General features: G+C 59.8%; 1 protein-coding gene and 1 pseudogene across 1 annotated transcript in view; both read left to right on the forward strand.

Moving 5' to 3' along the window:
- Positions 1-17,308, forward strand: part of LOC137366744 (sodium/potassium-transporting ATPase subunit alpha-2) — a 214,819-nt gene extending 197,511 nt beyond the window's left edge. Inside the window, exons 6-19 of the mRNA XM_068028399.1 lie at positions 792-901; positions 7,638-7,772; positions 9,861-10,053; positions 10,584-10,759; positions 10,849-10,985; positions 11,282-11,432; positions 12,056-12,224; positions 12,500-12,654; positions 12,773-12,896; positions 14,380-14,525; positions 15,507-15,637; positions 15,808-15,909; positions 16,823-16,914; positions 17,280-17,308. Of these exons, the coding sequence (XP_067884500.1) occupies positions 792-901; positions 7,638-7,772; positions 9,861-10,053; positions 10,584-10,759; positions 10,849-10,985; positions 11,282-11,432; positions 12,056-12,224; positions 12,500-12,654; positions 12,773-12,896; positions 14,380-14,525; positions 15,507-15,637; positions 15,808-15,909; positions 16,823-16,914; positions 17,280-17,308 (1,850 nt within the window). The remainder of the gene's footprint in view (positions 1-791; positions 902-7,637; positions 7,773-9,860; positions 10,054-10,583; positions 10,760-10,848; positions 10,986-11,281; positions 11,433-12,055; positions 12,225-12,499; positions 12,655-12,772; positions 12,897-14,379; positions 14,526-15,506; positions 15,638-15,807; positions 15,910-16,822; positions 16,915-17,279) is intronic.
- Positions 13,029-13,414, forward strand: LOC137366745 (octapeptide-repeat protein T2-like; annotated as a pseudogene).
- Positions 17,309-17,940: the final 632 nt, after the last annotated feature.

The raw sequence follows: 17,940 nt of genomic DNA on the forward strand, positions 1-17,940 counted from the left end.
TCCAGTCTCCATATCCCTTGTTTAGACCACACTTGGAGCACTGTGCACAGTTCCAGTCTCCATATCCCTTGGTTAGACCACACTTGGAGCACTGTGTGCAGTTCTGGTCTCCATATCCCTTGTTTAGACCACACTTGGAGCACTGTGCACAGTTCCAGTCTCCATATCCCTTGGTTAGACCACACTTGGAGCACTGTGCACAGTTCTGGTCTCCATATCCCTTGTTTAGACCACACTTGGAGCACTGTGCACAGTTCCCGTCTCCACATCCCTTGTTTAGACCACACTTGGATCACTGTGCACAGTTCCAGTCTCCATATCCCTTGTTTAGACCACACTTGGATCACTGTGCACAGTTCCGGTCTCCATATCCCTTGGTTAGACCAGTGTTCCCACTTGCTTGCGAGACCAGAACCAGGGGCCATAACTCTAAGACGAATAAATCCAATCGGATATTCAGGAGAAACCTCTTTCCTCAGAGAGTGGTGAGAATGTGGAACGCACTCCCACAGGGAGTGCTTGAGGTGAGCAGTGTGGATGTATTTAAAGGGGAGAAGCTGGATAAAAACATGAGGGAGAAAGGAATAGAAGGAGATGATGGTAGACTAGGTTGAGGAGGGACCGAATGGCCTGTTTCGGACCTACGGACTTGACATTGGTCCATGCAATGAGTGTTTGTTCACCTTGTTGGGTAGTTGGTGGGATCACCCTGTGCCTCCGGCCAGCCGAGATGGTGTGAGAGGTGTCTGTCTGTAACTTGTCTCTCTGTTCCACCTTCTCCACCTCCCCAGGCACTGCCTTTGATAAGACCTCTCCGACCTGGGCTGCCCTCTCCCGGATCGCTGCTCTCTGTAATCGGGCAGTGTTCAGACCCGGCCAGGAAAACATCTCCATCTCCAAGGTGAGGGACAACATGGGGAGAGTGTCCAGAGGAGGGAGAGGGAAGGGGGAGAGGGCCTGGGGGAGGAGGGGGCAGAGGGAGAGGGCCCGGGGGAGGGAGCAGGGGGAGAGGGCCTGGGGGCACGGGGAGAGGGCATGGGGGGGGAGGGAGGGGGCAGAGGGAGAGTGCCCAGGGGAGGGAGGGGGCACGGGGAGAGGGCCTGGGGGAGGGAGGGGGCGCGGGGAGGTGGCCTGGGAGAGGGAGGACATGGGGAGTGTGTCTGGGGGAGGAAGGGGGCACGGGGAGAGGGCCTGGGGGTGGGAGGGGCCACGGGGAGAGGGCCTGGGGGAGGGAGGGGGCACGGGGAGAGGGCCTGGGGGTGGGAGGGGGCACGGGGAGAGGGCCTGGGGGTGAGGGTCTGGGGGAGGGAGGGGGCAGGGGGAGAGGGAGGGGGCACGGGGAGAGGGCCCAGGGGAGGGAGGGTCTGGGGAAAGATCGCAGGGCAGGAGGGCACAGGGAGAGGGCCCGGGGGAGGGAGAGAGCATGGGGTGAGGGTCCGGGGGAGGAGGGTGCAGGGGGAGAGGGCCTGGGGGAGGGAGGGGGCAGAGGGAGAGGGCCCAGGGGAGGGAGGGCAGGTGGAAAGGGCCTGGGGGTGGGAGGGGGCAGAGGGAGAGGGCCCAGGGGAGGGAGGGCAGGTGGAGAGGGCCTGAGGGAGGGAGGGGGCAGAGGGAGAGGGCCCAGGGAAGGGAGGGCATGTGGAGAGGGCCTGGGGTATGAAGGGTCTGGGGAATGGGCCTGGGGGAGGGAAGGGGGAAGGGGAGCATGCCTGGGGGAGGAGGGGTCTGGGGAATGTGCCTGGGGGAGGGAAGGGGGGAGGGAAGGGGGAAGGGGAGCGTGCCTGGGGGAGGAGGGGCACGGGGAGAGGGCCCGGGGGAGTGAGTCCAGGGAATGGAGGGTCTGGGGAATGGGCCTGGGGGAGGGAAGGGGGAAGGGGAGCGTGCCTGGGGGAGGAGGGGCACGGGGAGAGGGCCCGGGGGAGTGAGTCCAGGGAATGGAGGGTCTGGGGAATGGGCCTGGGGGAGGGAAGGGGGAAGGGGAGCGTGCCTGGGGGAGGAGGGGCACGGGGAGAGGGCCCGGGGGAGTGAGTCCAGGGAATGGAGGGTCTGGGGAATGGGCCTGGGGGAGGGAAGGGGGAAGGGGAGCGTGCCTGGGGGAGGAGGGGCATGGGGAGAGGGCCCGGGGGAGGGGACAGGGGGAGTGAGTCCAGGGAATGGAGGGTCTGGGGAATGGGCCTGGGGGAGGGAAGGGGGAAGGGGAGCTGGCCTGCGGGAGGAGGGGCACGGGGAGAGGGTCTGGGGGAGGGAGGGGGCAGGGGGAGTGTGATCAGGGGAGCAAGGACCTGGGGGAGGGAGGGCAGGGGGAGTGTGATCAGGGGAGCAAGGACCTGGGGGAGGGAGGGCAGGGGGAGTGCCAGGTGGAAGAGGGTCACAGGGAGAGGACGGGCAGGGGGAGGGAGGGCAGTGGGAGGGGCACAGGGAGAGGGCCCGGGGGAGGGAGGGAGCATGTGGAGAGGGCCCGGGGAGGGAGGGTCTGGGGAAAGGGCTCAGGGCAGGAGGGGCACAGATAGAGGGCCCGGGGGAGGGAGTGCATGGGGAGAGGGCCCGGGGGAGGGAGTGCATGGGGAGAGGGCCAGGGAGTGGGAGGGTGCACAGGGTGAGGGAGGGCATGGGGAGAGGGCACGGGGACAGGGACCGGGGGAGGGAGGAGGAGGGGGCCTGGGGAAAGGGCTCAGGGCAGGAGGGGCACAGGGAGAGGGCCCGGGGGAGGGAGGGTGCACGGGGTGAGGGTCCGGGGGACAGGGCCTGGGGGAGGAGGAGCACAGGGATAGGGGCCGGGTGAGTGTGGGCACGGGGAGAGGGCCCGGGGGAGGGAGGTCAGGGGGAGAGGGCTCAGGGGAGGAGTGGTACGGGGAGAGGGCCCGGGTGGGCAGTGATAGAGGGAGTGGGCATGCATGGGGAAAGGGCCCGGGAGAGGAGGGGCACGGGGAGAGGGCCCAGGGGAGGGAGGGAGCACAGGGTGAGGGAGGGAGTACGGGGTGAGGGAGGGGGCACGGGGACAGGGTCCGAGGCAGGAGGGTGCGAGGGAGAGGGCCCAGGGGAGGGAGGGCATGGGGAGAAGGCCTGGGGGAGGGATGGTCTGGGGAAATGGCTCAGGGCAGAAGGGGCACAGATAGAGGGTCCGGGGGAGGGAGCGAGCACGGGTTGAGGATCCGGGGAAGGATGGTGCAGGGGGAGAGGGCCCAGGGGAGGGAGGGCATGGGGAGAGCGCCTGGGGGAGGGAGGGGGCAGGGGGAGAGGGCCCGGGGGAGGGAGTGCATGGGGAGAGGGCCTGGGGGAGGGAGTGCATGGGGAGAGGGCCTGGGGGAGGGAGGGGGCAGGGGGAGAGGGCCCGGGGGAGGGAGTGCATGGGGAGAGGGCCCGGGGGAGGGAGTGCATGGGGAGAGGGCCTGGTGGAGGGAGGGGGCAGAGAGAGAGGGCCCAGGGGAGGGAGTGCATGGGGAGAGGGCCTGGGGGAGGGAGGAGGCAGAGGGAGAGGGCCCAGGGGAGGGAGTGCATGGGGGAGGGAGGGGGCAGAGCGAGAGGGCCCAGGGGAGGGAGGGTCTGGGGAAAGGGCCTGGGGGAGGGAAGGGGGAAGGGGAGCGGGCCCAGGGGAGCAAGGGCCTGGGGGAGGGAAGGGGAAAGGGGCGAGGGCCCGGGGGAGGGAGGGAGGTCCTGGGGAGAGGGCCTGGAGGAGGAGGGGCACGGGGAAAGGGCGTAGGGGAGGAGTGGCAGAGGGAGATGCCCGGGGGAAGGAGGGCACGGGAGGAGGGACCAGGGCAGGGTCGGCACAGGGAGAGGGCCCAGAGGAGGAGGACATGGGGGAGTGAGGGCACGGGGAGAGGGCCTGGGAGAGGAAGACATGGGGGAGTGAGGGCACGGGGAGAGGGCTCAGGGGAGGAGGGGTACAGGGAGAGGGTCTGGGGGAGGGAGGGGGCAGGGGGAGTGTGATCAGGGGAGCAAGGGCCTGGGGGAGGGAAGGGGAAAGGGGAAAGGGGAGTGGGCCCGGGGGAGGGCACGGGGAATGGCTTGGGGGAGGGTGCAGGGGAGGGAGGGCACGGGGAGCGGGCCAGGGGGAAGGAGGGGCACGGGGTGAGGGCCCGGGGGAGGGAGGAAGTAGGGAGCCTGGGGGAGGAGGGGCACGGGGTGAGGGCCTGGGGGAGGGAGCGGCACAGGGAGAGTGCCCGGGGGAGGGAGAGGGCAGGGTGAGAGGGGCTGGGGGAGGAGGAGCACAGGGAGAGGGCCCGGGGGAGGGAGGGGCAGGGGGAGAGGGCCTGGGGGAGGATGGGCACAGGGAGAGGGCCCGTGGCAGGGCGGGCCTGGGGAGAGGGCCTGGCAGAGGAGGGGCACGGGGAGAGGCCCCGGGGGAGGGAGGGCAGTGGGAGGGGAACGGGGAGAGGGCCCAGGGGAGGAGGGGCACAGGGAGAGGGCCCGGGGCAGGGCGGGCCTGGGGAGAGAACCTGGAGGAGGAGGGGCACAGGGAGAGGGCCCGGGGCAGGGCGGGCCTGGGGAGAGAACCTGGAGGAGGAGGGGCACGGGGAGAGGGCGCAGGGGAGGGGAACGGGGAGAGGGCCCGGGGGAGGGAGGGCCTGGGGAGAGGGCCTGGAGGAGGAAGGGGCCTGGGGAAAGGGCTCAGGGCAGGAGGGGCACAGGGAGAGGGCACGGGGGAGGGAGGGAGGGAGCACGGGTTGAGGGTCCGGGGGAGAGGGCCTGGGGGAGGAGGAGCACAGGGATAGGGGCCAGGTGAGTGTGGGCACGGGGAGAGGGCCCGGGGAAGGGAGGTCAGGGGGAGAGGGCTCAGGGGAGGAGGGGCACGGGAGAGAGCCCGGGCGAGGAGGGGCACAGGGAGAGGGCCCGGTGGAGGGAGGGAGCACGAGGTGAGGGTCCAGGGGAGGAGGGGTACGGGGAGAGGGCCCAGGGGAGGGAGGGAGCACGGGGTGAGGGAGGGGACACGGGGAGAGGGTCCGAGGGAGGAGGGTGCATGGGGAGAGGGCCCAGGGGAGGGAGGGCATGGGGAGAGGGCCTGGGGGAGGGAGGGTCTGCGAAAGGGCTTAGGGCAGAAGGGGCACAGATAGAGGGTCCGGTGGAGGGAGGGAGCACGGGCTGAGGATCCGGGGGAGGAGGGTGCAGCGGGGGAGGGCCCAGGGGCAGGAGGGCATGGGGAGAGGGCCTGGGGGAGAGAGGGGACAGGGGGAGAGGGCCCGGGGGAGGGAGTGCATGGGGAGAGGGCCCGGGGGAGGGAGTGCATGGGGAGAGGGCCTGGGAGAGGGAGGGGGCAGAGGGAGAGGGCCCAGGGGAGGGAGTGCATGGGGAGAGGGCCTGGGGAGGGAGGGGGCAGGGGGAGAGGGCCCAGGGGAGGGAGGGCATGGGGCGAGGGCCCGGGGGAGGGAGTGCATGGGGAGAGGGCCTGGTGGAGGGAGGGGGCAGAGGGAGAGGGCCCAGGGGAGGGAGTGCATGGGGAGAGGGCCTGGGGGAGGGAGGGGGCAGAGGGAGAGGGCCCAGGGGAGGGAGTGCATGGGGGAGGGAGGGGGCAGAGGGAGAGGGCCCAGGGGAGGGAGGGGCTGGGGAAAGGGCCTGGGAGAGGGAAGGGGGAAGGCGTGCGGGCCCGGGGGAGGGAGGGAGTGTGCCCAGGGGAGCAAGGGCCTGGGGGAGGGAAGGGGAAAGGGGAGAGGGCCTGGGGGAGGGAGGGAGGGCCTGGGGAGAGGGCCTGGGGAGGAGGTGCATGGGGAAAGGGCCTAGGGGAGGAGTGGCAGAGGGAGATGCCCGGGGGAAGGAGTGCACGGGAGGAGGGACCAGGGCAGGGGAGGCACAGGGAGAGGGCCCAGAGGAGGAGGACATGGGGGAGTGACGGCACGGGGAGAGGGCCTGGGGGAGGAAGACACGGGGGAGTGAGGGCATGGGGAGAGGGCCTGGGGGAGGAGGAGCACAGGGATAGGGGCCGGGGGAGGGTGGGTACGGGGAGTGGGCCCGGGGGTGGAGGGGCAGAGGGAGAGGGCCCGGGGGAAGAGGGTCACAGGGAGAGGACGGGCAGGGGGAAAGGGCCCGGGGGAGGGAGGGCACGGGGAGAGGGCCCAGGGGAGGAGGGGCACAGGGAGAGGGCCCGGGCGAGGAGGGGCAAAGGGAGCGGGCCCGGGGGAAGAGGGGCACAGGGCGAGGGCGGGCATGGGGAAAGGGCCTGGTTGAGCAGGGGCACAGGAAGAGAGCCCAGGGGAGGAGGGGCACAAGGAGAAGGCCTGGGGGAGGAGGGGCACAGGGCGAGGGCCTGGGGGAGGAGGGGCATGGGGGAGGGCGCGGGGGAGGGCGGGCACGGTGAAAGGGGGAGGGAAGGGGCAAACGATTTGTCTCTGTTCAAATGTCTGTCCCCCTCCCTCTCTCCCCCTCCTTCCCTCTCTCTTTCTCTCTTTCTCACTCTCTCTCTGGCTCACTCTCACTCTCCCTCTCCCCCTCTCGCTGTCTCACTCGCTGTCTGACTCTCTCTCGCTCTCTCTGTCATGAGTTTCTTTGTGTTATCTTAAGCAACACAATGATCAATGGCCTTCCAGTCCCTGCTGAGAAATTTGATATTCATTTTCCTGCTGTTCTTTTGCTTTCTGCTCTGTATTTAATTTTGTTCAGCTCTGTGTGTGCTTTCAGCATTGTATTTTCTGACTTTTCTATTTGTGGCTTAAAACTTGTTCTATTAACTCCAAACTGTTCCCCCTTTAAGAAATTCTTTTTCTCAGGCTAGCTGCTTTGATGGAGTGACAGTGTTCTCTATTTTTTCTGTTTCAGCATTTTCCTTGCATGTTTCCACAGCTGAACAATAGGCAGATCAAAGGTTTTCCCCTTTGGTTTTTTCTTGCTAGAGTTCAGTTATCGTCTTCACGCTTGACTGGTTTAATGATTTTTTTTTCAGCTTGACTGCTTCAGTGGAGACTCTGCAGTGTTCGGGGGTTTTACATGCTTTATTTTACTCTCAGACTTTGTCTTTTTCTCCGTTTGCATGCTTTTCAGGGTTTCATCCTTTTTTTTCTCTCACTCACGTGGAGCCTTTAGAAAATTAATTTTTTCTTGATCATCGGCACAGTGACACACCCAATTACCCATGGCTTTTCAGCCATGCTTCAATTCTATAGAGCTGTTCTCAGCCTTCTAAGGTATGTAGCTTTCTTTCACTCTTTTCAGGTACTTGTTTTAAAGGTTCTTCACTGCTTTGCTGTTTTATCCGCGGTCTTCAAGCTTATATCGTGTCTTTTCACCACCGTTGCCACCATATCGTGAGTTTCTTTATGTTATCTTAAGTAACACAATGAGGTGGATTCCAGTTCCTTGAAGATCTCTAAAGGGTTTATTGACAGCTAAACTAATATACACAATACAGAGCAAACTATATACAGAACCTTTGTCCAGGGTATTACAGTTGCAGAGTGACTATGGCTTCTAGCCACATGACTACATCCTGGTGCTTAGCTCATTAACATACTGAGTTCTTAAAGGGACATCACACTTAAAGCGATCATGCAACACCCCTCTCTCTGTCCCTGTCTCTCTCTCTATCTCTTCTACACCCCCCACCGTCCCCCACTCTCTCTCTCTGACTCTCTCTCTGTCCCTGTCGATCCAGTCTGGCAGTGAAAGGCTTTCAAACTAAACTCTCCCCTGTTTCTGACCCTCTATCACAGCGTGAAACAGCTGGAGACGCCTCAGAGTCGGCTCTGCTCAAGTGCATCGAGTTGTCGTGTGGCTGCGTCCGGGAGATGAGGGAGAAGTACCCCAAAGTCACCGAGATCCCCTTCAACTCCACCAACAAGTACCAGGTGGGCCGTCCGCCCCCTCCCGAACCGCTCGCCATAGAAACGAGGCCTCCACCGCAGGCCTCAGGGTTGGCGGGAAGTGTTTAGATGGGCTCCGCTTTCTGTCGCGCTGTCTCTCCACGGGTGGAGGGACTCAACGATGGGAGGGATGAGGGCGTGAAGTGGAGGATAGGTATCGAAATGGGACAAGTGAGGATCCAGGCCCAGTGGAGGGTGGCAAGGACAATGGGGGAGGGGGATGGGAGGGGAGGGGAGAGGAAATGACAGAGGCATTGAACAAATGGGCTATGATTTTCCAGAATTCCTTAGATTCAGGAATGGACCCATCAGATTGGAAGTTGACAAATGCTACACCGCTTTTCAAGAAAGGAGGGAGAGAGAAAACAGGGAACTACAGGCCAGTTAGCCTAACATCAGTCATTGGGAAGATGCTGGAGACTATTATTAAAGGAGTCTTAACACTGCACTTGGAAAGTATAGTATGATTAGAACAAGTCAGCATTGTTTTACTAAAGGGAGATCCTGTTTGACAAATTTATTAGAGTTTTTTGAGAATGTAACTAGCAGGGTAGATAAAGGGGAACCAGTAGATGTAGTATACCTAGATTTTCAGAAGACATTCGATAAGGTGCCACATCAAAGATTAATAGGCAAAATAAGGGCTCATGGTGTTGGGGGAAATATATTAGCGTGAATAGAGGATTGGTTAACAGACAGGAGGCGAGAGTGGGCATAAATGGGGCATTTTCAAGTTGGCAGACAGTGAATAGCGGGGTGCCGCAACGATCAGTGCTGGAGCCTCAGCTATTTACTCTCTATATTAATGACTTGGATGAAGTGACAGAGAGTCATGTATCTCAGTTTGCTGATGATGGAAAGCTCGGTGGAAAGGTAAGCTGCGGGGAGGACGTAGAGAGGCTGCAAAGTGATATAGACAGGTTAAGCGAGTGGGCAAAAAGATGGCAGATGGAGTATCATGTAGGGAAGTGTGAAGTTGTTCACTTTGGTCGTAAAAAGAGAAAAGCAGAATATTTTTTCAAAGCTGTGAAACTGGTAAGTGTTGATGTTCAGAGAGATTTGTGGTTACTCGTACAAGGAAGACACAAAGTTAACACTGCAGGTGCAGGAGGCTGTTAGCAAGGCAAATGGCCTGTTGGCCTTTATTGCAAGGGGATTGGAGTACAGGAATAAAGAAGTCTTGGTAAAATTGTACAGGGCTTTGACGAGACCGCACCTGGAATACTGTGTGCAGTTTTGTTCTCCACATTTAAGAAAGGATATACTTGCACTGGAGGCAGTCAAGCGAAGATTTACTAAATTGGTCCCTGGGATGAGGGGGTTGTCCTGTGGTGAGAGGCTGAGTAAATTGGGTCTATATTCACTGGAGTTTAGAAGAATGAGAGGTGATCTAATTGAGACATACATGATTCTGAAAGGGCTTGATAGGGTAGAAGCTGAGAGATTGTTCCCACTGGTCTGGGAATCTGGAACATGGGAACACAGTCTCAGGATAAGGGGTCAATCATTCAGGACTGAGATGAGGAGAAATTACTTCACTCAAAGGGTTGTGAAACTTTGGAATTTTCTATCCCAGAGGATTGTGGATGCTCCATCGTTGAATACATTAAAGGCTGGGATAGATAAGATTTTTGGTCTTGCAGGGAATCAAGGGATATGGGGAGTGGGCGGGAAAGTGGAATTGAAGCCCAAGATCAGCCATGATCGTATTGAATGGCAGAGCAGTCTCAATGGGCCGAATGGTCTACTCCTGCTCCTATTTCTTGTGTTCTTGAGGAGAGGGGAGGAGAGGGGAAGGGAGAGAAGGGAATGAGAGGAGAGGGGAGGGAAGGGGAGGGAAAGGGAGGGGAGGAGAAAGGAGGGGAGGAGAAAGGAGGGGAGCAGAGGGGTACAGAGGAGAGTGGGGAGACTGGAAGGGAGGACAGTGAGAGGAGAGGGGAGAAGGGAGCAGGGGAGGGGAGGGAAAGGGAGGGAGGAGAGGAGAGGAGTGGGGAAGAGAAGGAAGGAGTTGTTACGTGAGACACTCTATGCCAGTAACCCCTCCTCTCCTGTCGCCTCTCCTCCCTCCTCCAGCTCTCCATCCACACCCTGGGCACAGGCGAGGAGAAGGCTCACCTCTTAGTGATGAAGGGCGCCCCGGAGAGAATCCTTGACCGCTGTTCCACCATCCTCCTCCATGGCAAGGAGACTCTGCTGGACCCCGAGATGAAAGAGGCCTTTCAGAATGCCTACCTGGAACTGGGGGGGCTCGGGGAGCGCGTGCTAGGTGAGTGGAATGGGCCCGTGGGCGGGGAGATGTATCCTGGGATCTTCCTGTGCTTGCGTGTTTGGCGAGAAATCAAGAGATTCATCTAGCAGGAGGGAAATGTATCCTGGGATCGTGCTGTGCATGCGTGCGAGGGGCTCGGTACAAAAGACTCGGGTGGGGTGGAAGGAGGAGGATAGTTCCTGGGATCTTGCTGTGCATGTGTACCTCTGTACAAAAGCCTGGGGGAGAGGGAGAATGGATCCTGGGCTCCTGCTGTGCTTGTGTGGGGCTCAGTACGAAAGACGTGGAGGAAGAGGGGGATAGGTTCTGGGATCTTGCTGTGCATGTGTGGGCGCGCGCAGGGCTGTATGCTGGGCCCATGGGAGGAGGTTGGACCCTGGGATCTTGCTGTGCCGCTGGGGGTAGTGGGGCTCAATATTGCACCCTCGAGAAGGAGATTCTAAGCCTGGGATCTTGCTGAGCTCACGGGCTGAGAGCCAAACCCCAGGGACGGAACGCCAATCTCTCTCTCTCCCCGTCTCTCCCAGGATTCTGCCACAAGACTCTCCCGGTCGATCAGTTCCCTCCGGGCTACAATTTCGACACGGACGATGTGAATTTCCCCACGGAGAATCTGTGCTTCGTCGGACTCATGTCCATGATCGATCCACCACGGGCAGCGGTCCCAGACGCAGTGGGCAAGTGTCGGAGCGCTGGCATTAAGGTATGTGACCGCCGAGTCAGGAGGGTGAAAGGTCAAAAGACTCTGTGACCCTGACATCTCACACTTCTTCCTCCTCCCCCCTGCTGTAGGTTATCATGGTGACGGGGGATCATCCCATCACGGCCAAAGCCATCGCAAAAGGCGTGGGGATCATCTCGGAGGGGAACGAGACTGTCGAGGACATTGCCCAGCGGCTGAACATCCCCATCAGTCAGGTCAACCCCAGGTAGGAGCGAGGGAAATATCTTAGATACAGAGTAAAGCTCCCTCTACACTGTCCCCATCAAACACTCCCAGGACAGGTACAGTACGGGGGTTAGATACAGAGTAAAGCTCCCTCTACACTGTCCCCATCAAACACTCCCAGGACAGGTACAGTACGGGGTTAGATACAGAGTAAAGCTCCCTCTACACTGTGACACTGGGGGTTTGCGAGGAGTCCTACGTAATTTTAAAGCGAGCGGGTGTGCGTGCATGTTTTCCCCTTTGACCTTGCTCTGTGACCTTTGCCCCCTGACCCAGGGACGCCAAGGCCTGTGTGATCCATGGCTCCGATCTGAAGGACATGGCCCAGGAACAACTCGACCAAATTCTGGCCAATCACACAGAGATTGTATTTGCCCGAACCTCCCCACAACAGAAGCTGATTATCGTGGAGGGCTGTCAGAGACAGGTGGGTACTAGATCTAAATGCCAGGCGCTACCCACCCCCCCTACTCCCCGCCCTGCAACCCCTCTCCTTCTCCAATTCCCCTCCAATAAAACAGGGACTGAGCCTGCACAGCATGGCCCACTAGCTGCCCTCTTGATCGCGCAATGCCACGGGAGGTCCAGAAATGATCAAAAATCCCACAGACGCTTCCTATCCGGCCAGGTTTCCAGTCCCCTGCAGCTTCCTGTCCTGGCACATGTTCCTCGTCCGACGCATCTTGAATGAGGGACAATCACCTGATGTTTCAGGCGCAGGGTAATACGGTGTTGGGGACGGCTGGGGTATGGATTGGATCTCTGAGGATTCTGCCCCTCCACCCTGCCTGATATTACGGGCTGGTCGAACGTCAATTGCTGAGCTGTAGCTTTCAACTACCGGCGGTTTCCCCCAATCCAGAATTACTTACCGTTATAAACGCAGCGATTGCTCTCTGACTGACCCGAGGGTGTTGTTATTAACAGCGCTCGGTCCCCGGCAGCCTCCGAGGGTTTCACGGAGCCGCCTCGGCCGGAAACGCGGTCTGCTTCCGGTCCTTTTGATCTTTCTGTCTTCGGACATGACCGTTTCTCTGCTCCTCTCCGCAGGGCGCCATTGTGGCTGTGACAGGAGACGGCGTCAACGACTCGCCGGCCCTCAAGAAGGCGGACATCGGCGTCGCCATGGGGATCGCCGGCTCTGACGTTTCCAAGCAGGCGGCCGACATGATCCTGTTGGACGACAACTTTGCCTCCATCGTGACGGGTGTGGAGGAAGGTGGGGGAGGGGAGCAGCCGTTGAGGGAGGGGGTGGAGGGACGGATTGGCCTGATCCTGCTGTGGGGCTCAGGACCGCGTGGGGAGGTGGGGGGGGGGGGGTGGGATGGACTCTGGGACCTTCCTCTGCATGCATGTGTATATGTGTGTGTGTGTGTGTGTGTGTTGGGGGGAGGGGGTGGGTCTCACTAATGGACCCTGGGATACTCCTGTGTATGTTTGTGCTCAGAAACACACCGGAGTGGATTTTATGAGGCTGTATGGTTAATCACACAGGGCGTCTGATATTCGACAATCTGAAGAAGTCCATTGCCTACACACTGACCAGCAACATCCCAGAGATAACACCATTCCTCCTCTTCATCGTGGCTAATATCCCTCTCCCGCTCGGAACTGTCACCATCCTCTGCATAGACCTGGGCACAGATATGGTGAGTGATGGGGAGGGGGATGGGAGGATCGGAGAGGGACGGGAGGGGGTATCGGAAAGGCAGAGGATTGGTTGGTTGGCAGTTGGACGGTTCCCAACCCCTGTTTTCTAATCACCAGGTCCCTGCGATCTCATTGGCTTATGAAGCAGCCGAGAGTGACATTATGAAACGACAACCGCGAAATCCAAAAACTGACAAACTGGTGAATGAGAAGCTGATCAGCATGGCATATGGTCAGATAGGTGAGTGGGAGGGGGAGAGGGAGGGGGGGGGGTGGAGAGAGAGAGAGAGAGAGTAAGGGGGAGAGAGAGAGTAAGGGGGAGAGAGAGAGAGAGTAAGGGGGAGAGAGAGAGATGGGGAGAGAGAGTAAGGGGGAGAGAGAGAGAGAGAGAGTAAGGGGGAGAGAGAGAGAAAGGGAGAGAGAGAGAGAGAGAGAGAGAGAGAAGGGTGAGAGAGAGTAAGAGGGAGAGAGAGAAAGGGGGAGAGAGAGAGAGTAAGGGGGAGAGAGAGAGAGTAAGGGGGAGAGAGAGAGAAAGGGAGAGAGAAAAGGAGAGAAAGGGAGAGAGAGCGAGAGAGAAAGGGAGAGAGAGCGAGAGAGAGTAAGGGGGAGAGAGAGCGAGAGAGAGTAAGGGGGAGAGAGAGAGAGAGAGAAAGGGAGAGAGAGAGAAGGGTGAGAGAGAGAGAGTAAGGGGGAGAGAGAGAGAGAAAGGGAGAGAGAAAAGGAGAGAAAGGGAGAGAGAGCGAGAGAGAAAGGGAGAGAGAGCGAGAGAGAGTAAGGGGGAGAGAGAGAGAGAGAGAAAGGGAGAGAGAGAGAAGGGTGAGAGAGAGAGAGTAAGAGGGAGAGAGAGAGAGAAAGGGGGGAGAGCGAGAGAGAAAGGGGGGAGAGCGAGAGAGAAAGGGGGGAGAGCGAGAGAGAAAGGGGGGGAGAGCGAGAGAGAAAGGGGGGGAGAGCGAGAGAGAAAGGGGGGGAGAGCGAGAGAGAAAGGGGGGAGAGAGCGAGAGAGAAAGGGGGGATAGAGCGAGAGAGAAAGGGGGGAGAGAGCGAGAGAGAAAGGGGGGAGAGAGCGAGAGAGAAAGGGGGGGAGAGAGCGAGAGAGAAAGGGGGGGAGAGCGAGAGAGAAAGGGGGGGAGAGCGAGAGAGAAAGGGGGGGAGAGCGAGAGAGAAAGGGGGGGAGAGCGAGAGTGAAAGGGGGGGAGAGCGAGAGTGAAAGGGGGGGAGAGCGAGAGTGAAAGGGGGGGAGAGCGAGAGTAAGGGGGGGAGAGCGAGAGTAAGGGGGGGAGAGCGAGAGTAAGGGGGGGAGAGAGAGAGAGAAGGGGGAGAGAGAGAGAGAAGGGGGAGAGAGAAGTGAGAGAGAGGGAAGTGAGAGAGAGAGAGCGAAGGGGGAGAGAGAGAAGGGGGAGAGGGAGAAAGGAGAGAGAGAAGGGGAGAGAGAAGGGGAGAGAGAGGGAGAAGGGGGAGAGGGAGAAGGGGGAGAGGGAGAAGGGGGAGAGGGAGAAGGGGGAGAGGGAGAAGGGGGAGAGAGAAAGTAGTGAGAGAGAGAAAGAAGTGAGAGAGGGAGAAGGGGGAGAGAGAGAGAGAAGGGGGAGAGGAAGAAGTGTGAGATGGAGACGGGGGAGAAGGAGAAGGGAGAGAGTGTGAGGGATTGAGCGAGGGAGGGTGAGCCTCCTGTTGGATTTCACTGAGATTGGAACCTCCCTTTCCCCCTCTTCCCACCCTCCCCTCAGGAATGATTCAGGCTCTTGGAGGTTTTTTCACCTACTTTGTCATTCTGGCTGAGAATGGATTCCTTCCCTCGAGACTCCTGAATATCCGACTGGACTGGGACGATCGCTCCAAGAACGACCTGGAGGATAGTTATGGCCAGGAGTGGGTGAGTGTGATACGGAGAGGGGTGGGGGCGAGAGAGATCTGGTGAGGTTAATGGACAAGCAGGGCCTCTCAGTCCCGTCCCTTTCCGAGGGGAGTTTGAAGACAGGAGCCCCCTCGGTCCCGTCCCTCGCTGTGGGGAGCCTGGAGATAAGAGCTCTTCGGTCCCATCCCTCATTGAGGGGAGTCTGGAGACAGGAGCTCCTTGGTCTCATCCCTGCAGGGCCTCTCAGTCCCGTCTCTCACTGAGGGGAGTCTGGAGACCGGAGCTCCTCCTTCCCATCCCTCATTGAGGGGAGCCTGGAGACAGGAGCTCCTCGGTCCCATCCCTCATTGAGGGGAGGTTGGAGACAGGAGCCCCTCGGTCCCATCCCTCATTGAGGGGAGGTTAGAGACAGGAGCTCCTCGGTCCCATCCCTCATTGAGGGGAGGTTAGAGACAGGAGCTCCTCGGTCCCATCCCTCATTGAGGGGAGCCTGGAGATAACAGCTCTTCGGTCCCATCCCTCATTGAGGGGAGTCTGGAGACAGGAGCTCCTTGGTCTCATCCCTGCAGGGCCTCTCAGTCCCGTCTCTCACTGAGGGGAGTCTGGAGACCGGAGCTCCTCCTTCCCATCCCTCATTGAGGGGAGCCTGGAGACAGGAGCTCCTCGGTCCCATCCCTCATTGAGGGGAGGTTGGAGACAGGAGCCCCTCGGTCCCATCCCTCATTGAGGGGAGGTTAGAGACAGGAGCTCCTCGGTCCCATCCCTCATTCAGGGGAGGTTGGAGACAGGAGCTCCTCGGTCCCATCCCTCATTGAGGGGAGCCTCTCAGTACCGTCCCTCACCGAGGGAGGGGGGAGTGGGAAGGAAGGCGTGGTCTGCAGACAGCAGCGTGGGATGGCGGGGGGGGTGGGGGGTGGTGCACCTCACGATGGGACATCGGATTGGGTTGTTCGTCGCTAACCGGGACCCCCGTTTCCACTCCCTCTCTCCGTTCCTCAGACCTACGAGCAGCGGAAGATCGTGGAGTTCACCTGTCACACCGCCTTCTTCGCCAGTATCGTGGTCGTGCAGTGGGCTGACCTCCTGATCTGTAAGACCCGCCGAAACTCCATTTTCCAGCAAGGGATGAAGTAGGTACTTGCGGTGGCGAAGCCGGTCGGGTTGCGGGGGGGGGGGGGTGGCGTCTGATGAGGCAACCGCGGAGTCTGGCGAGGGAGCGGTGCGTAAGTGGGAGAGTTGCCCGAGAGAGCGACCATCACAATTGACTCGTGTCTTTGCCTCTCGTTTCTCGACAACCCAGTAACAAGATCTTGATATTTGGACTCTTCGAAGAGACAGCGCTGGCTGCCTTCCTCTCCTACTGCCCAGGAATGGACGTGGCACTTCGCATGTACCCACTTAAGTAAGCGCGCATGCCCGCGAGGACATGGCAGGCGAGTAAGACCCAGGAATGGGGGCGGGTGGGCGAACAGGAGACAGGAGTTCCCTCCAGGGGAGTCTGGAGTCAGGAGCTCCTCGGTCCCATCCCTCATTGAAGGGAGTCTGGAGCTAGGAGCCCCTCAGTCCCGTCCCTCATTGAGGGGAGTCTGGAGCTAGGAGCCCCTCAGTCCCGTCCCTCATTGAGGGGAGTCTGGAGCCAGGAGTCCCTCTGTCCCATCCCTCATTGAGGGGAGTCTGGAGCCAGGAGTCCCTCTGTCCCATCTCTCATTGAGGGGAGTCTGGAGACAGGAGCCTCTCAGTCCCATCCCTCATTGAGGGGAGTCTGGAGCCAGGAGTCCCTCTGTCCCATCTCTCATTGAGGGGAGTCTGGAGTCAGGAGTCCCTCTGTCCCATCTCTCATTGAGGGGAGTCTGGAGACAGGAGCCTCTCAGTCCCATCCCTCATTGAAGGGAGTCTGGAGCCCCTCAGTCCCATCCCTCATTGAGGGGAGTCTGGAGCCAGGAGTCCCTCTGTCCCATCCCTCATTGAGGGGAGTCTGGAGACAGGAGCCTCTCAGTCCCATCCCTCATTGAGGGGAGTCTGGAGACAGGAGCCTCTCAGTCCCGTCCCTCATTGAGGGGAGTCTGGAGTCAGGAGTCCCTCTGTCCCATCCCTCATTGAGGGGAGTCTGGAGACAGGAGCCTCTCAGTCCCGTTCCCTCATTGAGGGGGACTGGAGGCTCTCAATGCGAGATAGAGAGCACGTGGAAGCACGTAGTTTCCAACTGGGAGGGAGTGGGACAGAGCAAGTCTAATGGAGACAAGGATGTGGATTTTAAAGAGGGCGCACTGTACTCTCTCTCCCTTTCTCACTCCCTCTTTCTCCGTTGATCGCAGACTTCCGTGGTGGTTCTGTGCTTTCCCTTACAGCCTCTTGATCTTCATCTATGACGAGGTGCGAAAATTCATCCTGCGCCGCCATCCAGGAGGTATGTGAAATTTCTGGAATGTTCTTCCGCGGTCTGGTGGTGGAGGGGAGTTAATCGGGGGGGGGGGGGGGGGTGGTGGCAAGCCATACATCTATCAACCGCACAGTGCGGCCCCCACGTAGCTCGCTGGCTGTCACCTCACCACAGGTGAGGTATTCGACTACGGGGGGCGGCGCGAGTGCCATCGGTCCGTCAGCCCGCGGGGGGGGGGGGGGGGGGGGGGAAGGGGGGGTACAGGAAATTTGACATGGGATCTTCCTGTGCTGGCGTGGGGACTAGTGTCACAGCAGGGGAAGGGAAAGCTGTGTGGCGAAGCGGCGATGAATTCTCCCAACGTGTGACCTTTTCTTGCTTCCGCTCTGCAGGTTGGGTTGAACAGGAGACCTACTACTGAGGCTGCCTCTCCTGTCCCTCGGCGAGCTCTCCTCCCTCAATAAACCTTCGCAGGCAGAGGAGTCAGCTCCTGGACTGAGTGCATTGTTTTTTTCCCCCCTCCCCAACCTCTTCTCCCTGATAATCAAATGCATTGACAAGTTCTGAAATCATTGTATCTAACTTTAATTAAAATGAATTCTTCATTGGCCATGTCTGCGTGTCTACCTTTCAACATACGGGGAAGAGAGTGTCTTTAAAAATGCAGGTGTGTGTTCATGGGGTGTGAGTGTCACTGGCCAGGCCAGCATTTATTGTCCATCCCAAATTGCCCTTGAGAAAGTGATGGTGAGCTGCCTTCTTGAACCGCTGCAGTCCACGTGGGGTAGGTACACCCACAGTGCTGTTAGGAAGGAAGTTCCAGGATTTTGACCCAGCGACAGTGAAGGAATGGCGATATAGTTCCAAGTCAGGATGGTGTGTGACTTGGAGGGGAACTTGCAGCTGCTGTCCTTGTCTTTCTAGTTGGTAGAGGTCGCGGGTTTGGAAGGTGCTGTCTAAGGAGCCTTGGTGGATTGCTGCAGTGCATCTTGTAGATGGTACACACTGCTGCCACTGTGTGTCAGTGGTGGAGAAAGTGAATGTTTGTAGATG

The sequence above is a fragment of the Heterodontus francisci genome, unplaced genomic scaffold (assembly GCF_036365525.1).
Source record: "Heterodontus francisci isolate sHetFra1 unplaced genomic scaffold, sHetFra1.hap1 HAP1_SCAFFOLD_890, whole genome shotgun sequence".
NCBI lineage: Eukaryota > Metazoa > Chordata > Chondrichthyes > Heterodontiformes > Heterodontidae > Heterodontus > Heterodontus francisci.